This window comes from Blastomyces dermatitidis (assembly GCF_000003525.1).
Source record: "Blastomyces dermatitidis ER-3 genomic scaffold supercont1.6, whole genome shotgun sequence".
Lineage (NCBI taxonomy): Eukaryota > Fungi > Ascomycota > Eurotiomycetes > Onygenales > Ajellomycetaceae > Blastomyces > Blastomyces dermatitidis.
The window spans coordinates 1495884-1519144 of record NW_025544779.1 but is presented as its reverse complement, the minus strand read 5'-3'; the positions used below and the strand labels follow the sequence as shown (position 1 = coordinate 1519144).

The 23261-nt window shown below is 46.3% G+C and overlaps 10 protein-coding genes across 11 annotated transcripts; 5 read left to right on the top strand and 5 right to left on the bottom strand.

Moving 5' to 3' along the window:
* Positions 1-4329, top strand: BDCG_05954 (rho-like protein rac1A). The gene is made up of 6 exons (XM_045421668.1): positions 1-1234; positions 1336-1368; positions 1437-1495; positions 1552-1732; positions 1817-2049; positions 2116-4329. Exons 1-6 carry the CDS (start codon positions 1202-1204, stop codon positions 2174-2176), a joined length of 600 nt encoding a protein of 199 aa, XP_045277494.1. The 5' UTR covers positions 1-1201; the 3' UTR covers positions 2177-4329.
* A 695-nt stretch (positions 4330-5024) lies between these two features.
* BDCG_17224 (uncharacterized protein) lies at positions 5025-8774 on the bottom strand (the record flags this gene model as incomplete). Its single annotated transcript, XM_045426368.1, has 9 exons — positions 5025-5244; positions 5358-5583; positions 5671-6483; positions 7174-7317; positions 7734-7802; positions 7868-7920; positions 7974-8072; positions 8161-8347; positions 8453-8774. The coding sequence occupies 9 exons, from the start codon at positions 8772-8774 to the stop codon at positions 5025-5027; spliced, it is 2133 nt and encodes a 710-aa protein (XP_045281477.1).
* A 177-nt stretch (positions 8775-8951) lies between these two features.
* Positions 8952-11465, top strand: BDCG_05951 (uncharacterized protein). Its single transcript, XM_045421667.1, has 5 exons — positions 8952-9190; positions 9282-9540; positions 9625-10054; positions 10105-10623; positions 10723-11465. The coding sequence occupies exons 1-5, from the start codon at positions 9101-9103 to the stop codon at positions 10817-10819; spliced, it is 1395 nt and encodes a 464-aa protein (XP_045277493.1). The 5' UTR covers positions 8952-9100; the 3' UTR covers positions 10820-11465.
* On the bottom strand, positions 8954-12312 carry BDCG_05950 (COX1 assembly protein). Its single transcript, XM_045421666.1, has 4 exons — positions 11880-12312; positions 11266-11778; positions 11080-11185; positions 8954-11007 (listed from the first exon to the last, which is right to left on the bottom strand). Exons 1-4 carry the CDS (start codon positions 12115-12117, stop codon positions 10908-10910), a joined length of 957 nt encoding a protein of 318 aa, XP_045277492.1. The 5' UTR covers positions 12118-12312; the 3' UTR covers positions 8954-10907.
* Positions 12313-12347: 35 nt separating this feature from the next.
* BDCG_05949 (UBX domain-containing protein) lies at positions 12348-14649 on the top strand. Its single transcript, XM_045421665.1, has 5 exons — positions 12348-12505; positions 12623-12675; positions 12754-12872; positions 12941-14018; positions 14144-14649. Exons 1-5 carry the CDS (start codon positions 12427-12429, stop codon positions 14180-14182), a joined length of 1368 nt encoding a protein of 455 aa, XP_045277491.1. The 5' UTR covers positions 12348-12426; the 3' UTR covers positions 14183-14649.
* Positions 12369-15648, bottom strand: BDCG_05948 (CHCH domain-containing protein). Its single transcript, XM_045421664.1, has 4 exons — positions 15214-15648; positions 14841-15099; positions 12735-14757; positions 12369-12664 (listed from the first exon to the last, which is right to left on the bottom strand). The coding sequence occupies exons 1-3, from the start codon at positions 15432-15434 to the stop codon at positions 14725-14727; spliced, it is 513 nt and encodes a 170-aa protein (XP_045277490.1). The 5' UTR covers positions 15435-15648; the 3' UTR covers positions 12369-12664; positions 12735-14724.
* Positions 15649-15727: 79 nt separating this feature from the next.
* On the bottom strand, positions 15728-17097 carry BDCG_05947 (exosome-associated family protein). Its single transcript, XM_045421663.1, has 3 exons — positions 16876-17097; positions 16630-16796; positions 15728-16558 (listed from the first exon to the last, which is right to left on the bottom strand). Exons 1-3 carry the CDS (start codon positions 17054-17056, stop codon positions 16178-16180), a joined length of 729 nt encoding a protein of 242 aa, XP_045277489.1. The 5' UTR covers positions 17057-17097; the 3' UTR covers positions 15728-16177.
* Positions 17007-20073, top strand: BDCG_05946 (2-dehydropantoate 2-reductase). The gene has a single exon (XM_045421662.1). The coding sequence runs from the start codon at positions 17696-17698 to the stop codon at positions 19199-19201; it is 1506 nt and encodes a 501-aa protein (XP_045277488.1). The 5' UTR covers positions 17007-17695; the 3' UTR covers positions 19202-20073.
* Positions 17653-21309, bottom strand: BDCG_05945. Of its 2 annotated transcripts, none has more exons than XM_045421660.1 (6): positions 21020-21309; positions 20297-20872; positions 20165-20219; positions 20034-20096; positions 19843-19954; positions 17653-19739 (listed from the first exon to the last, which is right to left on the bottom strand). In XM_045421660.1, the coding sequence occupies exons 1-6, from the start codon at positions 21161-21163 to the stop codon at positions 19427-19429; spliced, it is 1263 nt and encodes a 420-aa protein (XP_045277487.1). In that variant the 5' UTR covers positions 21164-21309; the 3' UTR covers positions 17653-19426. The 2 variants fall into 2 exon arrangements, with proteins under 2 accessions (XP_045277487.1, XP_045281476.1); XM_045421661.1 differs by having other exon boundaries at positions 19097-19739; positions 20991-21309.
* Positions 21310-22317: 1008 nt separating this feature from the next.
* BDCG_05944 (uncharacterized protein) lies at positions 22318-23205 on the top strand (the record flags this gene model as incomplete). Its single annotated transcript, XM_045421659.1, has 2 exons — positions 22318-22488; positions 23047-23205. The coding sequence occupies 2 exons, from the start codon at positions 22318-22320 to the stop codon at positions 23203-23205; spliced, it is 330 nt and encodes a 109-aa protein (XP_045277486.1).
* Between the last annotated feature and the right edge of the window lie 56 nt (positions 23206-23261).

Below are 23261 nucleotides of genomic sequence, written 5' to 3'. Positions count from 1 at the left end.
ATATATATACACGCCTCCATAAAAATAGAGATTTATATGTTGGAAGGGCGATAGGGTCCAACTATATATCCTGGGGGTGGTTCCAGGCCAACCAAGCATGCCAGGGAGCATCGATGGAGCTAGCATACCACGGCGCTTACCAGGGTACTTTGTCGGTCAGTCCCGGTTCAACCTCGACGAGGGATTGGATATAAAGATGCAAAATTTAGATTAAGCATAACACATACCAAATACCAAATACCAGTTAGCTGCCACAGCACCAAAGCCATCTAGGAGGATCTGACTCTGGGAAACCAACCATGGCCAGATTTGGAGTAAGTCCTGAAATAAAAAAGGCTATACGATGGGATGTAAATAATAAATATGTTGATGCTGCGGGTTGATGCGACCCGTATGAGACCTGGGCCAAGCCTCTCCTTGGGCCAAGCCGGCGTCAACCCCCAAGCAACTCACCGTCCCCCGTCCGGTCTCCAACTCGTCTCAACCTCCTCCTCACCTCACCTCACCTCACCTCTCTCCTCCTCTCCTGTCCTCCTCTGCTCACCATCTCATCATCTTGCTGTCTCATTCCCCCACTCCTGCCTGCCTGCAGTCGTCCTCTTCTTATCTGCTCTATCGATTGTCTGCTTGAGCGGTGCTGTGTCTTGTAATCTCCCTGGCTCTTCTGCTTGGTGTGAAGGTTACCCTACCCCCAACACCCTCACCACCAGCCTCGTACCATATCGTTGCCTCTCCAGATTCCATTTTCATCGTCGTCACTAAAGGAGCTTCCATCCTCCTAGCTAATCAGCTCTGATCCCTCGCCAATTGGTTTTACCGTGTGGTCGCTGCTGTTTATCGCTCCGCCGCAATCTACACCTCCCGACGTCCCCAACCACGATCCCAGTCCATATACCCGATAAAAGCTTTAATCTCCTTTATATAAAAGGTTATAGGATATTTGAAGCTGCGCCATTATATCTCGTCGAAGAAATAAATAAAAAAGCCATTAGAGAGCCCTTGTGTGTTTCTTTGGATTGAATCCTGTTGGACAGTGGGCTTCATTCATCTTTGTCAAGACTTTAACACCGTTGGCGCAGGACTTTGACCAGCTAGACCGCCTTTGACTTGATCTTTAGGCTTTATATTTGGAATTCGCTTTCGGTCTCTCAATCCTTGTTACTTAACTCTTTTTTTACATTGACTTCCATTCTCTGGAAAAATGGCCTCTGGACCAGCTACTCAGTCACTGAAGGTTGGTGGTAACTTTTAAGATTTCCGTCCCAAATACCAGATTTCGATTTATGTTTGAGTTTCCAATTTACCTACTGACCAGCATTCTCATTCCTCTCCCAGTGTGTTGTTACTGGCGACGGTGCTGTTGGCAAGGTAAGCATTTTTCCTCTTCAGCTTTAATGTGGCGATTATATCTGATTTTGCTAACATAAAACTTTAAGACATGTCTCCTTATTTCCTACACCACAAATGCCTTCCCCGGAGAGTATATTCCTACTGTGTATGTTTTATATAAAACATCCTCCATGGTGTTTCGATCTTTCTGACAGGACATAGGTTCGACAACTACTCCGCCAGTGTAATGGTTGATGGGAAGCCAATCAGTCTTGGTCTTTGGGATACTGCTGGACAGGAAGATTACGACAGACTACGTCCTTTGTCATATCCACAGACCGATGTTTTTCTTATATGCTTTTCTATCGTCAGCCCGCCGTCTTTCGATAACGTCAAAGCGAAGGTACGCTGACAACATACGCCCTAGACACATTTGAGGTTTCACGCGCCCTTTTTTACACGCATTTTATATTAATTTTTTGTGTAGTGGCACCCGGAGATCGAACATCACGCGCCCAATGTCCCCATAATTCTAGTAGGGACCAAACTGGATCTGCGAGAGGACAAGGCTACTGCTGAAAGTCTTCGTGCGAAGAAGATGGAACCAGTGTCTTATGAACAAGCCCTCGCAGTTGCCAAAGAGATCAAAGCACAAAAATACCTCGAATGTTCAGCCCTCACGCAGCGAAATCTGAAGAGTGTCTTCGATGAAGCTATTCGGTATGCCATGCCCATAACCACCGCCGTCAACTTCTAGGAAACCCGTAGGAGACTAACTGTTTCTAGTGCCGTGCTGAATCCACGTCCTGTTGCGAAACCTAAAAAATCCAAATGCAATCTCCTCTAAATCTCTCGTGTGCCGGCAGAACCCATCTGACTGCCTGAGATTCAAAAAGAAGAACGATAGAGATGACACTATGATATCCCCTGAGCATGTTACTTTTCTTCATTTTCAGCTATTTTGCTTTTCTTCTCAACTGAAAGCGAAATCCCCGGAAACTCGGCGAACATTTCTTCGTAGCCTATTTTTTTTTTCTGAGTTATACGAAATTAACTTAATGAACTGGGTTTTCCTCTGAACTATCCGGGAAGAACCACGACCTACTCGAAGAATTTTCAATAGAGGGGGAACGACCTAATTCAAGAGCGGCAGTAAACCCTCATCATCTTGCAATCACTAATTGACCAGCTCCTTTTGCCGTCCCCTCTTTGGTTTCCTTTTCCCTCCAGTTTGATTTACCCTTAGCTGTTAAAAAATCGAATTGTTACGATCTGATGAAGTTTGCCCTCCACCCGCAGATTACTTGCTCTGGCGTTCTAATTTCCCACTTCGTTTCCTTTCTTTCTCTTGTTTTGCTTAGGTCTGTCGTCATTTTAACGCTTTATCTATTTCCCCCCCTCCCCCCTCCCCCCTCCCCCCTCCCCCCTCCCCCTTCTTTCTTTTACCTGCCGCTTGGAAGGTGGATTTGGATTGATTAGTTTTGTCATCTTTCTATTTTCGACGGCACATTGTTTTTTATTTCTTTCTCCTTTTCCGCCCGTCGTGGTTGTCACCCGCGCCAACATCTCCGCTGCCACTTATCGCTTTCACCTAATATAACTTCCTCCGCAAAATCTTGTTCATGATCCGTCACTTGGCTCTGCTCATATTCCTCTAGATAATTTGTAAACGAATTACGACGCGCTTTGGTAACGGCGCATGGGGGAGGGAAAGCAGTGATGGCCAAGCTACAACATTGCCCCGTTCGTTTCATCCCCCTGCTCTTCTTAACTCATCTCCTTCCCCCTTTTTTTGTCTTGCAACTCTTCTTGTCATCATATTTTCCCACTAAACATGGTGATAATGTGTTTTGAAAAACCTTTTTCCCTGTTCTCTCTTCCCTCTCTGTATACTTTACGCTACCCGTACACCGTTTCCCTCCCCGTCGCCTTCTGCCCTCTGGCCCCCTAAAGAAAGGAACTGGAAGTACAAAATTATCGTGCTCTCCATGCAACCACACATTGATACCTGCTATATCCACCCCCACCCCACCCAAGCAGGAAAACCCCCAAATGCCATTCCCCCACCTAGCAATGCACCTTACACGCCAAACAGGACACGTCGTCGCATCTTAGCATCGTCCCCCCTATTCCCTAAATCAATGTGCGTGTAGATTGTTTCCCGCACTAAGCTTTGCACCAACCATACCATGCCATTTGTAGTTCCCCTTGATCATGAGATGCGGTGTAACTGTGCACTCAAAGCAGTTGGTAGAATGCTCCAGTCCGATTCTGAGGGGTATACGTGTGCTATTCAATAGGAATGGCGGACTTGGGACGACTGAGAACGTACGGATATTATCTGAATACTGCCACAGATAGGTGTTCAGGGATATGGAGGGTTACTATGGTAAAATATCCAGGGTGAGAACGCTTTAAATGGTACCACTCGAGCTGGTTGTTCCGTTGGACTCTTATGACAAAAATGGCCATGATCATAGCTGCTGGGGGGATTTGCGACTGAAGCTTGTACATGTACATGGAGCGATATTTGATATTCTTTGAGGACTTGGATGTAGTTAGGAAAGATGCATAGAGCATGTAGAGTACATGTACGTCCTGGCGTCTGGGATCTTCTCCTAAAGAAGTCACATGTATAGGAGCTCAGAGGGCCCTCTCCAATCCCCCCTTTGGCCGAAATATTGTGTAGATTGTTGGTGTATGGGTGCTTGTCAAGGTACGGATCGGGGTATGTACAGCAGATAGAGGTCACTATTCGACAGCTACACCAACCTCATCACCATCATACGAAGCCAGACCAGCCCCCGTGCGCCGCTATGTCGCCGGAGGCATGGCGGTGTATGTACTCCGTATAGCGTGTTTCATGACTTATAGATTAGCGTGGTGCATGAATAAGTTGCTAGGGGTCCCAGGTTGGTTCAGTCTCTCTACCTACCATCAGTGCCCACTGGTGGTGATTGAGCTCTGTTGCCCTAGTGGCCTAAAATAAGTAAGATGTAAGATAGCAGCGTTTCGAAGTGTTGCTTGCTTGTGATTCTTCCAATGAACACAGTAGTATCGGTTCGATCAAGAGAAACTTTTGTCTTCATGTTTCCACTAGGCTGGACCTAAGGATATGCATGTTCTACTTATTTGAAGGGTGCTTACCATCCTGCTAACTGCTCCTACGGATTAGTAACTATAGAATTGCGGCACAGGCACACCCCGCCTATTTGTTGGAAAGGAAAAATATATTGGTTTCGGGGGGAAAGGCGGGCGCCTATAAGGTTCTGGAGTCAGAAATGCTATAGTCAGTTGAGCATGGCGCTTACAGAACTGAATGGGGCTGCGTCTCCCTAATCATCAAATGATCCCACGACAGTACGATAGGCCATGAAAGACTGGAAACAAAATGAGACAACTAGTGGCTGTCGTCTGGTCTGCAAAGCTGCTTCGATGTTAATTATCCAAGGCCTAGGAGCTAATATTAGAGAACGAACATACAAACGGGAAAAGAGCGAGGGGTTGGAAAATAGTAATAACGTAAAATTTCAATATAAATACCAATACAGTAGGGAAAAGGGCATGAAATAAAAAATAAAATAGATGAACGAGACAGATACATGTACCACTTCCACTCCATTTCCCATCTCTTTTTAGTTAATATTCCCTTTTTACTTACCCAACGCCATTAGAAAATCAAAAGGCACTGTTTCTCAGGGACACGGAACCCATCTCCTCCGAGTGGGATGCACATCGTCCATATCGTTCTTCACTGGCGCTGCCTCTGCATCATCAGCCGGCTTAGCAGCATCGGCTTTATTTTTCTGTTTCAGAGCTTCTTTTGCTGCGCGAGCACGTTGTTCCGAGAGTTTTGTATTCTTCTCCACGATGCGCGCTTTACGAGTTTCGGATTTCGAGCCACCACCACCAGCACTAATAGGGATGTGGAAGTTAAAGTATGTTTTGGCACCGTGTTGGAAGGGGGATTGGAAACAAGTCAAACATAGATGTGATTAGAGAGGGAGGGAAAAGAAAGGATCACTCACGTCAATTCAACATTGATTTTCCTGGCAGGATTCTTGCCATCATCGAATAAGGAGTGGTGGTACAGCTTCAAACACGTCTTCATGCGATCGTAATGGTCGAATTCGATGAAGGCGAAGCCACGGCCTTTCTTCCCGCCTTTCTCACTGGGGAGTCGGACATGGCTGGGGTCGATTTTTGCGAAGTGTTTTTGCACGGCTTCCAGAGTTGTTTGGAACGGCAAGTTACCTAGACCGCGATGTTAGTATTATTTCGTAATTGGACGAGGAATTAGAGAGCCAAAAGGGAGGTGTAGATAAAATAAAGGGCATTTACCAATGAATACAATGAATCTTTGGCTTTTCTTCTCTTCATCGTGTCCATTGGTCCCTTCGATAGTTTTATCAACGCTATTCACCTCAGCAGCATCAGTTTCAACAGCAGCGGGTTTTTCGGTCATGTCCCCGTGTTCAGGGAGCATAACGCCCTCTTTATCTTTCTTATCTTTGCTCCGCTTCTTTTCCTTCTTATCCTTGCTCTTTTTGCTCTTTTTCTTCTCCTGATTCTCTAAATTTCCTGGCACTGCTTCCTGCTCCCCCTCCCCCTTCTCCTCACCCTCCTTTGACAACTTATCCTTGCCTTCTACGTCCTTTTTATCCTTCCTCTTTTCCTTCTTTTCCTTCTTTTCCTTCTTCTCCTTTTTCTTATCTTGTCTCTCTTCCACCACTTCATCGGCTTCCCTAACTTTCTTTTCTTTGTTTTCCTTCTTCTCCTTCTCCTTCTTTTCCTTCTTCTCCTTTTTCCCCTTCTTCGCCTCCTTCGCCTTATTCTCAGCTTCTTCTCCTGCAGTACCATTTACCAATGGGGTCGCCTCATCACTATCCTTCATTTCAACATCCATGCCCAGGCCATTAACCTCAACATTGTCCTGAACTTCCTCGTCATCCTGCTTCTTTCCTGTCTTTTCCTTCCTCTCCTTCTTTGATTTATCTCCTTTCCTCTCCTTGTCGCTCTTCTTGGGTTTCTTCTGTTTCACTTCCGCAACTTCGACCGCATCATCTTCAGCCAGTAACTGGCTCCGTTTCCGCTTATCGCCCATTTTTGCGGCTGATAGATTTCCGAGCGTGAACTCGATACTCGAAAAACTCCCTAGTACGAAAATGCAAATGTAGTTAGCTAATGGGGAATGAAAATAAAACAACTAATTTATCTCGAATGTAAAGGCCCATTGAAATTCGGGTTATAGGAGTGCACTCACTAAATCTTTCCACTTCTCGTGCTCGAAGCTTCTTCGATATCTCCCCGGTATACTACTCTGTACAGTACATCCGTTGCAAATTTATTCATTTTTGCTGAAATATTTCTGCCAAACCAGCCAGGCTAGGCGGTGAGAATAAATGATCTCCTCACCGCTTCCAACTCGACCAAAATCTATCACGTGGCGTTGAAGCCCTAACCTTGGAACCTTGGAAGGAATCACGTCTAGTTCATGCTTTCACGGCGAGTTCTATCACTGTTTGTAGACTTGGCTAGAGAAGTTGACACCCGGCCCTAGCAAATGATGGAAGGCCAATTGTAGTTGCTGGAGAGCTTTGTGTTTTTGTGTCCAGACTCCCAAAAGCTGTAGAATTTTCTGAGCCTTCAGGCCATCATACGATACAAGTCCCACCCTCTCCTGCAAGTTATATATCGAGACTGAGACCTCAAACAGCATGGTGGGAACCATTGGATAGCAAGATATCTACTGGTGGTACATGTTGTTAATTTAATCGTCGCGAGGTCCTAAGAGAAATTAGGGTAGTGAAATTTCTAATTAACTATGACGACTGCTGCAAGTACAACCGACCCATTCAGCCATATTGGCTCTTAAAACCGCCGCCAGCTCCGGAAATAACCGTGAAGTATGGTATTCAATCAGGCAGATCAGGAGATTACCCCGGGTCGTTTCATTCTCTTCCAGCTCTTGCTGCCCATCCAACAATCCTTTTAGGTTTCAGCGCTCAACATCATTCCTCTCATTCCAAATCATGCATATTTTAGACAGAAACCTTCACCACCGGCCGGGTTATCTTTCCTACTTCCTCGAATTGGCTGTTAGTCTTCTCATAGTAAGTGAGGAACGGCCTCTAGCTGCGGTGGCGTGAACCTGATTGGGATGGTCGACGATTTCAAATTGCGAAGACATCTCATGCGGGAGAATTATGTATTAACCGAGTTTGAATTTAGGCAGAAGTGCCGTAATCCTACCGCGTCTCCACGCTTAGCGATATACAAAAGGGTATCAGTTCAAAAAACCAGAATTTCCACTCGGTTATCGCTAGAGGAGTACCGGTCGCGGAGATCCGCGCGGTTGAGAAATTGAAGAAGAGGGAGGTGTAAATCTTTCATGTCGAAGATACCCCGCTTCTTCTTGTCGACGTATGAGCCGTCGATGACAATACGTTTGAGATGTGTAAGACTCAATTCGCCTAAGAATAGAACATTTTAGCCACGTTTGAATCCCGCCAAATCTAACCCCGAGGGAGAAACTCACCAGAGGCAGCCAAATCATTCAATCGAACAGGAGTACCAATCCCAATACCAACTCTGCACAAAATTAGCGGTTATTAATTACTTGGAAATTTTCCAAAAGACCTTACCTCGTTTTCTTTACAAACTCTTTAGCCTCAGCCAGTTTGATATGTTTGGCGAATAGCTTAGCGACAGTACAATCTTTGTTTTGGAATTGCCGAAGCGCTCTAGAACGAATCCATTAGTTAATATTTTAAATGCATTATTAAAACTTAGCTGCAGCGAGCAAGTTCCTATATGAAGTAGAATACTAACCTCGTAATATCGGCCGCTCTAAGGCCCGCGAGTGTAATCACAATCGTATGTGGGCTGCCTTTTTCTTCAGGGGCAGTTGACAGCGAATCAGGACTACCTTTCTTCCTACTGTAAACCTTGAGAAATGCAGGGAGATTCTCTAACTTTCTTGGTGATTTCCAAGACGTCGTGTCTAGGAATGCATGCTCTGTTTCAAGGTCAGCGCAAAATTCGAAAGCAAATAGATTAGATCTGCATGTTCATGAATGAATATATCGCCTAAAGTTAAGTTAAGCATGTAAAAATCTCTTACCTGGAACATAGACATCATCTAATTCAACCGCGGTCAATTCGCTGTTGTGCCTTTTTGCCTGCTGCGCAAAGAAATCTGCCAGGAGAGGCCCGTCCATTTTGCCAATAGACTCGTCTATGCCATCTTTCTTGTCTGCATCTTTTGGATCTTCGACGATCTGCTTCGTTTTCTTCCGTTTCTTCTTTTTGCTACCTCCATCATTCGCTGCGGTTGCTGGTGCTGTGGGAGCTGCCTGCTTAGTGGGAAGGACGTCTTCCTCATCTTCTCTACGTCTTTTTTTCGTCGCTTTAGCTGGAAGTTTCGGTTGCGCTGGCGACCCCATTGTGGGTTTTATATAGTATTTCTTAAAAGAAAGCGTAGCCAAAGCGGAAATGCTCTTATTTTATCTTAATATTTTTTTTTTTCCTTTTTTGAAGCTTCAGCTTTTTTTTTTTGGCTCTGTCCTTGTGCTTAGTCATTAACTAAATATCTCCTAACCCAGATCGCCTTATTTACCTCACTCAACCTTCGCCGCAAGAACACAACAATGGAATCAACGCGTCGCAATTAAGCAAATATAAGGTTTTCCTACCAGCGAATAAGTTGTCTTTCTCAAGCTTAGGCATGCCGTTTTGCGCGCGCAAGGAAAATTAACATTCAGCATTGATTATGTCGCCACCCTCCAAACAAAACTACCGGAGGACCACCCCTCGTAGCGCAGGGAAGAGAAACTCAGACCAGGAGAGCCCCCTCAATGCCGTACGTGGAAAACATGATTACGGGATGGAAAAGCTGCGCATAAAGAATATTGACTAACTTTTCTATTTCTATCCTCTCTGGCTTCATTTAGCTTCACCAACTCGCGGGAACAATAATCCCTACAACTCCGGCGGCAATTGCCGCTCGGCCTCCGCTCTCCGCAAACCGAGCCTCCGCAAGACGAACACCAGGTAGCATATATACAGGCGCCAATGCTCCCCCCGCGACTCCTCATGCGCTGCGCGCGCTTCAAAGACGTGCAGCTACATATACTCCTGGGCGGGATCGGAGGAAAAGTGGACGGGTGCAGCGAGAAACGCCCATGGATATCCTAAGGAACCTGGGTAAAAGTTCGTAATCAGACGCTGCTATATACCTTGTTTAGGTAGCAAGTGATGTTTTTACTAAATTGAAGTATTCGTTTTGAAATCTAGTACTGGCCCCCACCACGCGAGCAGTTTCATCATCACCACAAGAAGAGCCGGAGAAGCCACCCACACCCAAACCGATCGATGATCTTGATGAAGAACCAGATCTTCCAAGGCCTAGGCTCTCACTACCGCTTGCGGAAATGATAGTAGAGGACGATAAGAGTCCAGATATCCAGCCTCCTAGACTCTCGTTGGCTATTGAGGAAGATATCGATCTCACCTGGAGATCAATAGAAATGCCAAGGCGAGAGCGGAGTATACAGGATCGAACTACTCTGTCCAGAGTAAGCATGGGGAGCAATCGATTCAGTGACCGCTTCGGTGACCTCGGCAGAATGGAGGATCTAGAGGAAGAGGAACTGGAGTATACGACAGTTCATGGAGATGATGGAGACGATCATGGACAAGATACCGGGCCTATCTTTGATGCAGGGTAAGGGTTCGTCAATTATTCTTTATATATTCAAAGCTAATCTACAAAAGAGGAGAGACCGAAGATTTGCGACGTTTTAACCTTGACTTTTCCTTCCCGACACCAGATGCAACGACCGCTGGGATTTCCGGAAATCAGCTTGAGCAAGAATATGAGGATTTTGCCCTTGATATCAATCCTGACGTGGAAACCGACTTTCCGTCGTCCGATAGCGTTACTGGTGGAGGAGGCGTTGAGTTTGCAATCCAAGACGACCTTTCCAGGCCCGCACCTCCTTCAAGCAGTCCAGAACCAGTACCTCAAGAAAAGGTGAAGGGTAGCAAGCAACAAAAGCTATCACGACACGGTATCCCTGTACCACGGCTACCATCCGGTATCGTAAAAAAGTTGGCCACTCGGTTTGCCCGGAGTGGTGGAGGAAAGTCGAGAATTAGCAAGGAGACCTTGGCTGCTATTGAGCAGGCGACGGAATGGTATTTTGAGCAAGCGAGTGATGACCTCTCAACATATGCGAAACATGCAGGCAGAAAGACTATCGATGAGACGGATGTCATGACACTCATGAGAAGGTAATTTCCCCTTCCTCCTTTTTCCCTGACTTCAGATCCCACTTTCAACATGAGTATTCAGAGTTGGATCCTAGGCCTACATGCTAATGTGGGAGACAGGCAACGGCATATTGGCAAAAACACCACAGTATTTGCGCTTGCCCAAAGGCATCTGCCCAAAGAGCTTGTGCAGGATATCCGTCTTCCAAAGCGCTGAAAAATTTCAACTCCACCGAAAAGCGCCTTTAAAACCCAGAAGACCAATCCGCCCGTAGCAAGAGTGGAGAGATTGATGCGTCTCGAGGCTACCAGCCTTTATTATGTCGCACCCGCCGAGTTATCTCGTTTGGCTTCTTTCTAACGACCATCCAGAACATTATCGCGGTAGCCAACGACAAACCGTACCTGGGTAGGCAATTAATAATTAGACACAAGATCAGGGCAAGCGGGGTTGGGTGGACGACAGAAACCACCTACCATGTTGCGATATACTGGGAGTGATTGTTCCTGAGATTTACTTCAGGTGGGCGCCCGATAGGAATACCATTCGCTTCTCTATGGTATATTGTGAGGAGCTCAGGGTCTACCGATTCCGGGGTCAGTTTTTTGGGCGATGGGATTCACCAGTGGGTAAGAATTAATAGGAGGGGGAGCAATTCTTACTCATTGTCTCTTCAATCCAAATTGGTTGGCTGCCAACAAGCTCCGCCATTTGCACTACATCTGGAAAATAAAACTTTCCCTCTTCCGGCTTATTGTCCGGCGTAAACATATTTTTCTTCCAAGGGGCGCGCAGTAATCCTTCCACTGTAACTTCTCCCTCAGGTAAACCTGCCTTCCTATCTTTCTGGTCCTTGCGATCCTTTGGGACCCAGCCTCGGTTGACGAGTACTGTGCTCCCGGCATCGCCTCTCTCCAGTGGTGTAATGACGAGATATCCATCTTTGCCCTCATACATACGAGGCCCGATGAGCATTTCTTGGTCGTGCCTTAGGCGACCCGTAACATATACCCGGCGATAATCGAAGTCGGCGATGGCATCTGGATTAACGACAGGAGGAAGAGGTAGGGGTGCCTTCACGAGACGGTCTTCAAATTTGGCAATGAGCTTGGTCTTCCAATCCAAGCGTTGAACTTGCCATGTTCCGAGGGCAAACGCGGTAATGGGTATGATGGCTAGTAAACAATTGTCAATGCAATGTTCTTCTTCTTTTCTATAAAAGGAGAAAAAAAAAGTTCCTGCCGGTTTTTGCAGGGGATAGATCCGTCAAGCGTACCTAGAAGGATCAATCCTGGGCCATGTCTCTTCCCCGTTTTCACGAGCTTTGCGGGGTTGTCCACAACAGATATCCAGGTCGGATCGTCAGCTGGCTGATGGGCAAAGCGGACCTGTTGTTTCCTCCAACAACGCGCACATATTATTGAATCCGCATTCAGCCTCCGCGGTGTGGTTCGTAATGGGCTACGGGAGAATGCAGACGCAAATTTCTGCAGCGGGGAAAGTGAGGACTTCATAGGAATGCCAAAAATATAATGCAAAATGAAATAGTAATATGAACAATAAGAAGGTCAATGAAATAAATAAGAAAACAAATTCGTTAGGGAATGACTGGCTATGTTACCTTGCACGACATATTTAAATAATAATACAAAGATTCTCGAGTGTCGTCGGAGCAAGCAAGGAAAGCCAACAGATATGGTTGGTCCGTGCACAGCCGAACCCCATTTGCATCATTCCATCAAAGCTCCAACATAGCTTGAACTATTTCCTCTGCGCTTGTCTACTCAATATGCCTTTATACTACACCACATCGATACCCGAACATGTTTTACGAAGGAGATCTACAGGGCGGTATAGCCCTTGCTGTCAATGAAGCCAAATATGTCATATGTTTTGTTCGAGGTTTGTGCCTTAATTCCCCCCCCCGCATCTACCTAAACTTTGTTGGCAGCTAATGTGTGGTGACTTATATGAAATGCTAATCTATATCGCGGCCTTGTCGAAATGTGCCTAATTTAGACGACACGGATGAAAGCTCGAAATGGGAGAATGAGTATTTGGCTAATGACGAGGTATGAGCCTGTTCTACCCATCACGCTTGACGCAGGAATGTATGACTGGATATACTGACCATTATCTCTATTTGCTAGGTAGCGCCATTAATAAAGTCAAAGACTATCTCTTTGCGACTACAAGCGGGTTCAGTGGAAGCAGGTTATTTGGCCTCGTTTTGCCCCATAAGCAAAGTCCCCACGTTGGTCGTCATAAGGTGGCCTTTCATTCCCTTATAGCCTTCTTTTCGAACCGGCAAACACGGCGCTAACAGATGGGTTTTAGAAACGGCGTACTTCGGGAATACATCGTATCAGGTGTCTCTGAGGAGGAATTTAAACGTCGACTGAAAAAGGCGCTCGAAGATCCCCCTATCCCAACTTCGCAGATGGCTCCGCCAGCACAGGTGGACAGTAATAGTTCCCCTGGGGTAAGTACTCCGGTATCCTCCCGCCCGCTTTCAACTCATACCCCGGACCACGACTCGGAATCTACAGAGGAGCAGGAGCAGGGAACTTCTGAACGGGCAAGGAGGGAAAGCATAAGAGCTGGCAAACGACGAGTTGAGACGGCCGAGGAGCCAGAACGGGTTCAAGACACGTCTCAATCACAAGCTCAAAACTGGAAGTTAGAACAGCGGAAACGAGAACAGCAAAAGAAAGAAGAACGAGATCGAATATTAGAACAGATCAGGCGTGATAACGAAGCTCGAAAAGCGAGAGAGGAGTCGATAAGAGCATCTCTTGCGTCATTAACCAAGAATGAAAATGATCCCCCAAAACCAGCCCACCAACGACCGGCACCGAAGCCTAAACCAAATCAATTCCGCCTACAGATACGTCTCTTTGACGGCAGTTCAGTACGCTCAAGTTTCTCACCCACTCAGACCATTCAAAATGACGTTCGCCCCTGGCTGGATAGCCAGCGCTCGGATGGCGACGCGCCATATAACTTAAAACAGATCCTGACACCTCTTCCCAGCCGAACCATATCAGACGCAGAAGAAGATCAAACCCTTGAGGAACTAGGTCTAGGTCCTACTGCAAATTTAGTAATGGTTCCAGTGCGTACATACACAGAAGCTTATGCCTCTGCGGGAGCTTCACTTCCCGTCCGAGGGCTGTATGCTGGCTATAACCTGGTTACGGGAACCGTTGGTGCGGTAGCAGGGGCCATAGGATCAATTCTGGGGATATCTCAGAGCCAAGCTGCGAATCCTGAGTCGACGGCAACTGAGTCATCACCTGCAGCAGAGGCACCAAATAGAGCTAATCTGCTGGGAGGTAGGAATGTGAGATCGAATGTGAGAACTCTCTATGACGGTGATGATGGAGAAGCGCGCCAATTTTATAACGGGAATCAGGTATGGATATATGTTTCCCCCACGTTTCTTTCAAAATAGAAGCATTTTCTTCCCCTACGGATAACATGAAGAAAACTTTTTGAGTAATTCGTGTCCCTGATATACTGACAGGTGCTATGAAATAGTTAAATTTCGAACCCCGTAGGGATCAAGAAAGCGAGTAAATATGGAAATCTTTTGATCTAACGATAGCAAGCTTTAAGGAAGTCTCCTATCGTCGTATACTTAATTATCAATGTGTATCTTGTTTGATATGTGGTTCGGGAGCCCTGGTTTGTTATTGACTTTTCACTATGTCTTCAGACACTCTACATAGTTCTTATGGAACCCGGTCTTGTCATCACGACTTCGGCATATCGATAGCAGGGGGATCGGCGTTGTTGGAATTGAGATTTTCTCTTTTTTTGGTGTTTTTTGTTCTCTATTATATTAATATTTCTATGTGGTAGCCATTTGTTGTGCTTCTCTTCTGAACGGCATCATATCCACAATGTCCTTGACACACCACGAGTATTTGTACAAGTACACAAAACGTGAAAAAAAGGGGGAAAAAAAAAAAGCCGAATTAGATTCAGCTGAATCCTGACCGATGGTATGTACGCGCTATATAGGAAAATGATGTTGATCACGATTCTACTGCATCCACCATCGTTTGAATATTAAAATAGAAAAGCCCTAACTGGCGAACGAGAAACAACCGTCTCGTCTAATACGGCTTAGCAGCCTCCTGGCAAGCTTTCTATACAAATAGTTAGCATCCATATCCCATCTCCCAAAAAAGGCGGACATATGAAAAAATATATGGATGAAAAATAGTCATACCAGTTGATCCAAATACCAGCCGCAGATGGACATATTTCCCTGGTTATCATCCATGCACTTTCTGAACGCGCGCACGTCAGTCTCGCATGCAGGATTCTCGGCCCAGCCGCTGGTGGCGCTGTTGCTCTGATAGAGGCCGCTGTCCATCTGCTGGGCGGCGGCTGGTAGGGGTGCTTGTTGAGCCTCAGCTGGGGCGCTGGAGCCACCGCCGAAGAATCCACCGATGGCATGGCCGATGGAAGAGCCGACGGCGACACCGCTGGTTTTTTTGTAAAATGAACTGTTAGTTTATGTTTTCTCGTATCCCGCCTTCCTCGCTCTCTCTCCCTTTCCATTTTATACAAGCGGGCCATTTAAGGTGAACAGTACTTACGCAGCGGTAGACGCCATCTGGCCGAACAGGCCTGGCCCAGAGCTCTGTTGCACAGGAGCGGCTTGGGCAACAGGTGGTTGAGCAGCAGGGGTGGTAGCTGGGGGTTGAGCAGCTGTGGTAGCGGAGCGCTGCTGTTGGGCGGGCGCGGGTCTGGCGGGAGCAGCAGCTGGTCTTGAGGGAGCGCTGCGGGCGGGAGCGGCACCACGGCGTTGACGAGCCATTTTTGGGATGCGAATGGGGAGGTTTGTTTGGTTTGTTGCGTGAAAAGAGGGGGTTAAAAGCTGTATTAGAATATAGATAGAGAGATGTTGGATGAGAGTTGAAATGGTTTGACTGGTTGTGTTTGAAAATACGGGTAATTTTGAGGAGCCGTCGGAGCTGGGGAGAATAGTCGGACCGATGCCGAATACGCGAACTCCGATTGGTTGAACGGCGGATAACTTGACCCAAAGGATGTGGAAACATTACGGTATTGCAATTACCATATACTTCTATGTGTTTCTGTGGTGTTTGAGGAGGAGGAAAAGAGATATGCGGGAGAAGTAAAAGGGTAGGTTTTTCGTAGGGTATAAACTTCTAAATTTCTAGCTTCTTAACTGTACAGTCCGACGCGCTTCAACATTCAAGCTCCCAGCCAGATACAGCCCATATCCTCCCCACGCGCTATGCTGGAAGACACATTCTCACAATTAGAGGATGGTGATGCTAGAACATTCCGTTGAGTAAGAACATGAATGTCCACCAACCAGACCGCCATCTATCCGACACACATTCCCTCGGAGGCTGTGATAAATTCCAGTTCCTGCGCATCTCCTAATCCATAGCAGACAACGCCAAGTTACGATCAGCATTTAGGCACACGCGTACATTTACTGGCGGAACCCAACTGGAGAATCGAAAGCGTCCAACGCCACGATTTATACCTCAGTAAACAGATTTTCCAGTACGATCTCCGTCTTGCATATCAACCATTACTTGGGTTGTTAGCTTGCCTGGAAGCTAACTTCCGCTTCTTTCTGGCTTCTTTGCGATCTTTCCGCCCTTGTGAATTTTTCTTTCTTTTTTCTTGTTTAGCATTTGGCAGATGGCCTAGGGACGGGATCTTTTTGAGTTTCTGGACGCTTTCGCCTCCTGTCTTCTCCAACTCAGAAGGAGCTCCTGTTTGGGACTGTTGTTCCGCGGGGGGTGTGCCTTGAGATTGGGCTTGGGCTTGGGGCTGGGACTGGGGTTTGGATTGGGATTTAGATGCTTGTTGGCGAGCAAGCTTCGCAGCTTTCAGTAGTGCCATGGCTTTCTCCTTCGCCTCTCTTTCCGCCCGCTCTAGGTCATACTTGTCGTTTCCAGCCTGTGGTTCGAAAAAGGATCAATGAAAAAAAGTGTTAGATAGCGGTCGTATAAGGAGATAGGGGATCTGACCAGTCCATGTTTTATAAATCGTCCAGCAGCTTCCTTGTCCACAGCCATAGTCCGTTGCTCAGGAACAGTCTCTACGGCTTTGATCTTCTCGAAGTACTGTTTAACTCGGGTCAATTCTTTAAACACTGGGTGCTCCTTCGCATTTACGCCCTGAAGTCGCAAATAGGCTATAGGTAATTATCAGCACGGATGAACATGAAGTAGAATGCGAGCGAGCACATCGCAAGGACAACAGAGATATCATACAAAAAATCATGGATTCAATAGCGTAGGTTATCAGAACATGCAGCTTTGCCTTGTCCAACACGGGCATTTTTTGGGTAGTTGCAGACAGTGGTTGGCCCAGAAGAGGTTCAAGGACATCCTCAAGGTCATCGATGTTGTCCTCCAGCTGCTCTAGCAGCGGCGTCAAGTCTGTAGTCTCCATGCCTGGCGGGTTGTGGTCAATTTGGGGCTCTTCTTGACGAGATGTTTCCCGGTTGAAAGAAGAACAAAAGTTTGGGCGCGAAAAATGACGGATTATGTCAGCGCCGACAGCCGAGTTTAGCGTCTTTCGCGCTTAGATCTGACGAACCTCCGGTTGCCGCAAACATTTCTATGCCAGTTCAACCCTGGCTGAATATTTCAATACGAATATATAGCAATTTATAGACGAGTATCTATATGCTGAGTTCATAAGCTGCTGCAAATACGAGAGCGTTGATTGTGAAAAACCGGGAATCAAATTACATTATCGGACCTTCGCATCTCTGGCGATCATAGCTTGTTGAGCCGTGCAACGAGAGAATTATATATATTTCCTCCGACGTCGCACATAACAGCATGTCCAATTGGAGCCTTCCATACCACAGAATCGGTATACAAGTCTCCCGGAATATCCTTGAGATCTAGTCTCCAACAATATCTATTGCAACTAACCCAGCTCTCGAATTCCTGCCCGAATATCTCCGGATGCAGTGGTCTGCCTAAGCTATGACAAGGACCCCCCCATCGCGGGACCGATTGACAATCTAAAAATTACACGCCGGGTGCAAGCCAAATAAATTCAGGTGTACCAACAGTCACAATGCGGGTTGGCGTCACGACTTTCCAACTCTTCGCAAGATGTCCTGATGCCATCCGTATGCAGTCAGTTTCCCTGCGACTCTTCCATACCACCCTCAAACCGCGGAATGACGGATACGTCAAACCTGAACCCCGGCTTCAGGAACAAAGAATACCGTCGCGAATACATATTATAGGGGTGGGAAATATTGGAGGATTTCTCGCCCATTCATTGGCTGGCGATACAAAACGCCCGCCAGTAACCCTCCTATTACACAACCAAAAGACACTAGAACGGTGGGAAAAAAACAGGCGGCGGATAACGTTGGTGCGAAATGGACTGGCAGAGCATAGATGGGGGTTCGACATAAATGTCAAAAGAGACGGCGTTTGGCATTACGTGCCACAGGATTCAAAACTAGCTCGGGAACAGAAGGAAGCTGGCGGATATCCTGAGCGGGATCCCTTGGAAGCGAATGAGGAAATCATTGACAATCTTATCGTCGCCTCCAAGGCCACAAGGGTCCGGTGGGTGTTGGAATCTGTTAGACATCGCCTCACACCATATTCTACCATTGTCTTCGTACACAATGGCTTGGGGGTCCAGGAACAAGTGAATGAACATGTTTTTCCCGATCCAGAGACCCGCCCCAGTTATGTCTTTGGAGTGATATCGCATGGGCTGTTTAAAATGGATCATTTTGTGATCAAACATGCGGGAGTCGGGACCTGTTTATTCAGCATCGGATACACGAACCCGCTGGCAAGAGCTAGGACCGAAAATAATATTTTGGAGTATAAGAAGAAACAGGAAATGGGCCGAATAGCTGCCGCTCACGAGCAATCAGAAGAACAACAACGACAGGAGGGGGAAATACAAAAACAACCAGAAGACCTCCAGGAGGAAGAACAGCTACAACACCGGAATGACCTCCTGGCACTCCACAAAGCACAATCAAGCCTACCCGAGGAAGTTTGGGCATCTACCTCTCTGTACCTAATACGGGTGTTAACCCGCAATACCCAGCTAGTAGCCAGCGCAGTTCCTTCTGACACTTTCCTCCAACACCAACTTGAAAAGCTCGTCATAAACTGCATCATCAACCCGCTCACCGTCATCTTCGACTGCTTCAACGGTGACCTCCTCTACAACTACCACATCTCCCGTGTCCAACGACTGCTTCTCCTCGAGATCTCTGCTGTCATCTGCGCACTGCCGGAACTCCAGGGTGTCCCCGGTATACAGGCACGGTTCGCCCCGGACCGCCTGCGCACCCTTGCGGTGAGCGTTATGGCAAACACGGCAAAAAATGTTAGCTCTATGTTGCAAGATGTGCGTCTACGGAATCCGACGGAGATTAAGTATATGAATGGTTATATTGTGAAGAGAGGGGAGGAATTGGGGATCAAGTGCGCATTGAACTATATGGTGGTTCAGATGGTGTTGGCTCGAGAGAAGATTAAGCTCGCAAAGGAATTTGGGGATATCCCCATGGTTATGGAGCCAGAGGTTGCTGGGCGGGCTTAGATGTTAGTGCCTATATTTGCTATTTATCCTAATATTTTTTAGGAGCTCATTTTGGTTCGACAGCCATAGGAGTTCCTATCCATTTCCATCATCATATTCTCATATATATATATATCTTATATATTTGATTTTGACATATGCCAATATCCCAAGAGGAAGTAGAGGTTCTCTCTCCGTTCGGTTAGAGTGCTGGGGGTTTTGTTAATGCCCGGCAATATTCTCCAATTAATCAACAGTCTTCAGCACCGCATTGCACAGTTCTACTATCTGCTTCCACCTCATAGAGATGACGTCAAATTGAGGTTCCCCGCCATACTTCCTGCTCCGCCGTAGCGCTGTTAACTTCGAGATAGCTACTTCGGCCTCATGAATGTACTCGTGTATCCAGGCCGCGATGATCGAATTCGTCTTCCTCTGGTCAAAACTTGCTGGTTGGTATCCAAGGATATACTGATTCCAATCATCGAGAGTCATATATTTCATGCAAGCAGCCACCTCAGTGCGAAAGCAGGGGCCTTTGGTAGTTATTTGGTAGTTTCTGTTTTGTGAGGTATTTTAGTGGCGCGTTGGTTTTAGCAAAGAATTAATTGACGGCAGCGAAAACTGAAGGGAAATGAAATAGTAGCAGATGGTGAGCTCACCCAAGGTATCTATCAATGCTAAGAGCTTCGATCTTTTTGGAGGAGAAATCCTTTAGAATTATGTCATCTAGAAACAGGTCGTCCCATTTGTTCACAGCGGGGATAAAACCATCTTTTGTAATGTAAGCCTTCGGTTTCCTATATAGCTGATGACTGATAGCTGGTCCTGAATGCATCAATATAAAACTCACAATCGGTCAAAAGAATATCACACGAATGATTTCCATAGGAAATGAATATCTCCTCTCCCTTGTCTAATCATTTGGATTGTCGTTAGTGAGATGTCCGATATCATATCTGGCGATGGAGTGAAAGATGGTACCATAAGACTTGGATGTTCTGAATGTATAGTAATCGTTGTCAAAAGAAACTTCACACTGTCAATCCATTAGTAATAAAGTCAGCACGACATCTCCTAGCTATCCGTTCGCTAGTGACCAAGTATCTTACTCACACCGCCCTCATCTATGTGGTTGAAATAATCCCCGAAGGGACAAAGTGCCATGGCATCATTGTGGTCTTTAGGGGGCGATGTGCCGGCCGGGATGTAGTGGAAAGATCTTGTATGCACAATAAGCCAGTAGTATGTGTAAAGATCTTTGTCAACATCCTGGAGGACCTGCTTGACAATATGGTATGCCTTGTCAAGGCGCTTTTCTTGCTCTGGTAAGAGGTTTTGATGTTCTGCTGTATATGCATGTTTTATGGGTCTCTTGGATATTGTATTCCACGAACCGGAGATGGATGGGGGAAGCAATGGATAGGACAGACTAGAAACAGAGCGACCTGATGCGCTGCCTTTGAGGAGCTGGGGCCAAAGCGTGGGTAAAATTTGCCCAAGGTCTTGTCGCGAAGGCCACACCGCTCGCCAGGGTGCGTATCTGTCTTGGAATTCCTCTGTGCAACAGATGTATGCCGCATATAATCCTTGAACAGGAATATTATCCGGGAATTTCTCCCGGAATGTCGAGGGCACACTCTTTATCGTCAGCATCTCGCTGATCGGAACTCGTACGACCACTTCTCCAGCCTAGAGAATATGTGTTAGCAGAGTCAAATTCTGATGCCGAATGAAAGGAATTATGTAAAATTTGAGATATTAATTTCTTCGCCGAGCGCGAAAAAAAAAGGCAATGAATAAAATTTACAAGTAAATAAGAGGCTGCTGTATGTTTACATGAATCTTCCTTTGTGCGGCAATCCCAACACCCTGACCAGGGAACCGCGTCGGTGCGACACCATTGATTTGTATGCCTTGCGATATTGCCCATTCTGTGAACTTTTCATGTTCTGGTCCAGCTGAGCTTGTGGAGCGATGCATTTCTCAGGGCTGAAGAAAATCTCTGAACACTGACAATGAACTAAGATAAAATGAGAGGCTGCACTTAAAGAGATGATATGGAACACAGGGTATACATACATGAGAGGAATTGCACAGAAGAAGAAGACAATGAAGTTGGTTCAGACTCTTCAAGGGTTTGTTGACTCATGATGATGATTATTAAGACACTTAAATACTTCTCTTTCACCGCCAAGCGAAGACTTCTTCAACCTCAAGTTTTTCTAACTTATAGTTTTATTTAGACTATGCATTGGGTGTGATATCTACGGCTGCTGTGTTTTGTGACAGAAATTGCTAGTTTTGGATGGACAGACTGAATCTCATGAACCAGTCCCTGAATTTGCTTTATATTCCAAGCAAATGTTGATCAGAGCTCTCAGGCAATCTAATCTGTGTTTGGAAGTTTGACAGGAGACTGAATATAAAGTGCATTCTCCACTGCTGGCTGCTTCAGTTTTGTTATAGTTTGTGATAACCAATTGCTATCGCGCATGCATGATGTCCTAGCGCAGGAGAGGCACTTTGCAAAATAATAAAAGAAAAAAAAAAAAAAAAAAAAAAAATCTCGGCCAGGGGCAATCTTTTACCCCGGCATGCTGCAGCGTCCTCGACGGGTTGTATGTCCGCTGAGCATTTCAGCACGGTCGGACGGACACATGCATCAAATTCCGATGACTATATCAGTACCCATCATTCTCAAAATTGAGCGCTCACACGCTGCCCTCATGAATCCACTACTCTTTCTCGGCATCGTTGTCCCACATTCCTTCCCTAGTGCAAAGGATCCTACATCGAAAAATGTGAAGAGTCTTGGACGCCAACACTCAATGTGCTTGAGGCGGAAATCTACTTTGCCCAGGTCCAGTGTGTGGGAGAACACATGAGTGTTTGCTTCCTGGGCGTTTAGACTTTTCTGACCGACTGTAGTAGCGAGCATGAATGGCATATGGAGCGATTGCTTTCATTACACAGTCGGACAACACTATTTTATCTTTCCTCGGAGGCGCGAGGTGGAGACATAAAACTCGGGTGGTCCTCCTGTCGAAAGCAACAGGAATTTTTTGATCAATCCGCCGTATCTCAGAAAATATCTCGTCCTTCCTCAACAAAGTGGCCACAGCTCCACCTCAGCTATGCAAATCCTAAGCATTTTCCTGGCTACTACTGCCACCTACTTCACCGTTACCCAAGCCGCAACGACCGGCATGCTGATCGCTGATGCCGCGGCGGATTGCGGCCCCAAAGGTTGCCATGATTGCGACCCAGGGTGCAAAACTCCTCCATTCAAATGCCCCCCAGGCGAGGTAAGTATACCTGAAACTCCTTTTGAGCTAGGGATATTGTAGTATTAGTATTATTGACATTTGTGATAGGCTGTATACCGAGGCGATTCCTTTCCCCCCAATACTTGTTGGACATGCTGCAGGGTTGGATGAAAGTAAAGGTCCCAGGTCGGACCCTCGTGCAAGGACGAACATCGAACTGCAGCTTGAAAGATACACCAAGAAGTTCCGGAAAAAACTGTCAATACCAATCCTGATATGGGGCAGGCTAGGAACGACGTTCGTATCATTCTATGTATTTTGGGGTTCAGAAAAACTGAATGGGTGGAACAGAGCACTGGATCTCGGGGATGCATTTCCTTGTTGTCTCATTTGCATGGTCATCAGGTTGTTTGTTTTTGTTGTCAATTCCTAGTATTTCCTGAAGTGACGAGTTCGTTGGTCTAGATCCTTCATTTCTTAATTCCTAAATTTCGTTTAAATGGACGATTAGTACTTATGTTAACCCTGCGATGAAACGTATTCCCGCATATAAATTCAATCAATGGTTGTCATTCTCATGTTCCATTGATACTGTAGCAAGTCCGAAGATATCCACCACTATCAATGTTCATTGGGTTGTTCAGCAAGCTCAGTGGACCAAATCTGGACCTGAAAGCGGGTATTCGATGGGAGACACCTTCGGTCCTTGGTAGGCATCATGCAGCTAGACAGTATCCTATTAGAGGTAGTGAGTAGTAGATGTTGTCACTCATCCATCCATACTATGTAGTGTGAAAGGCTTGACCTTGAAG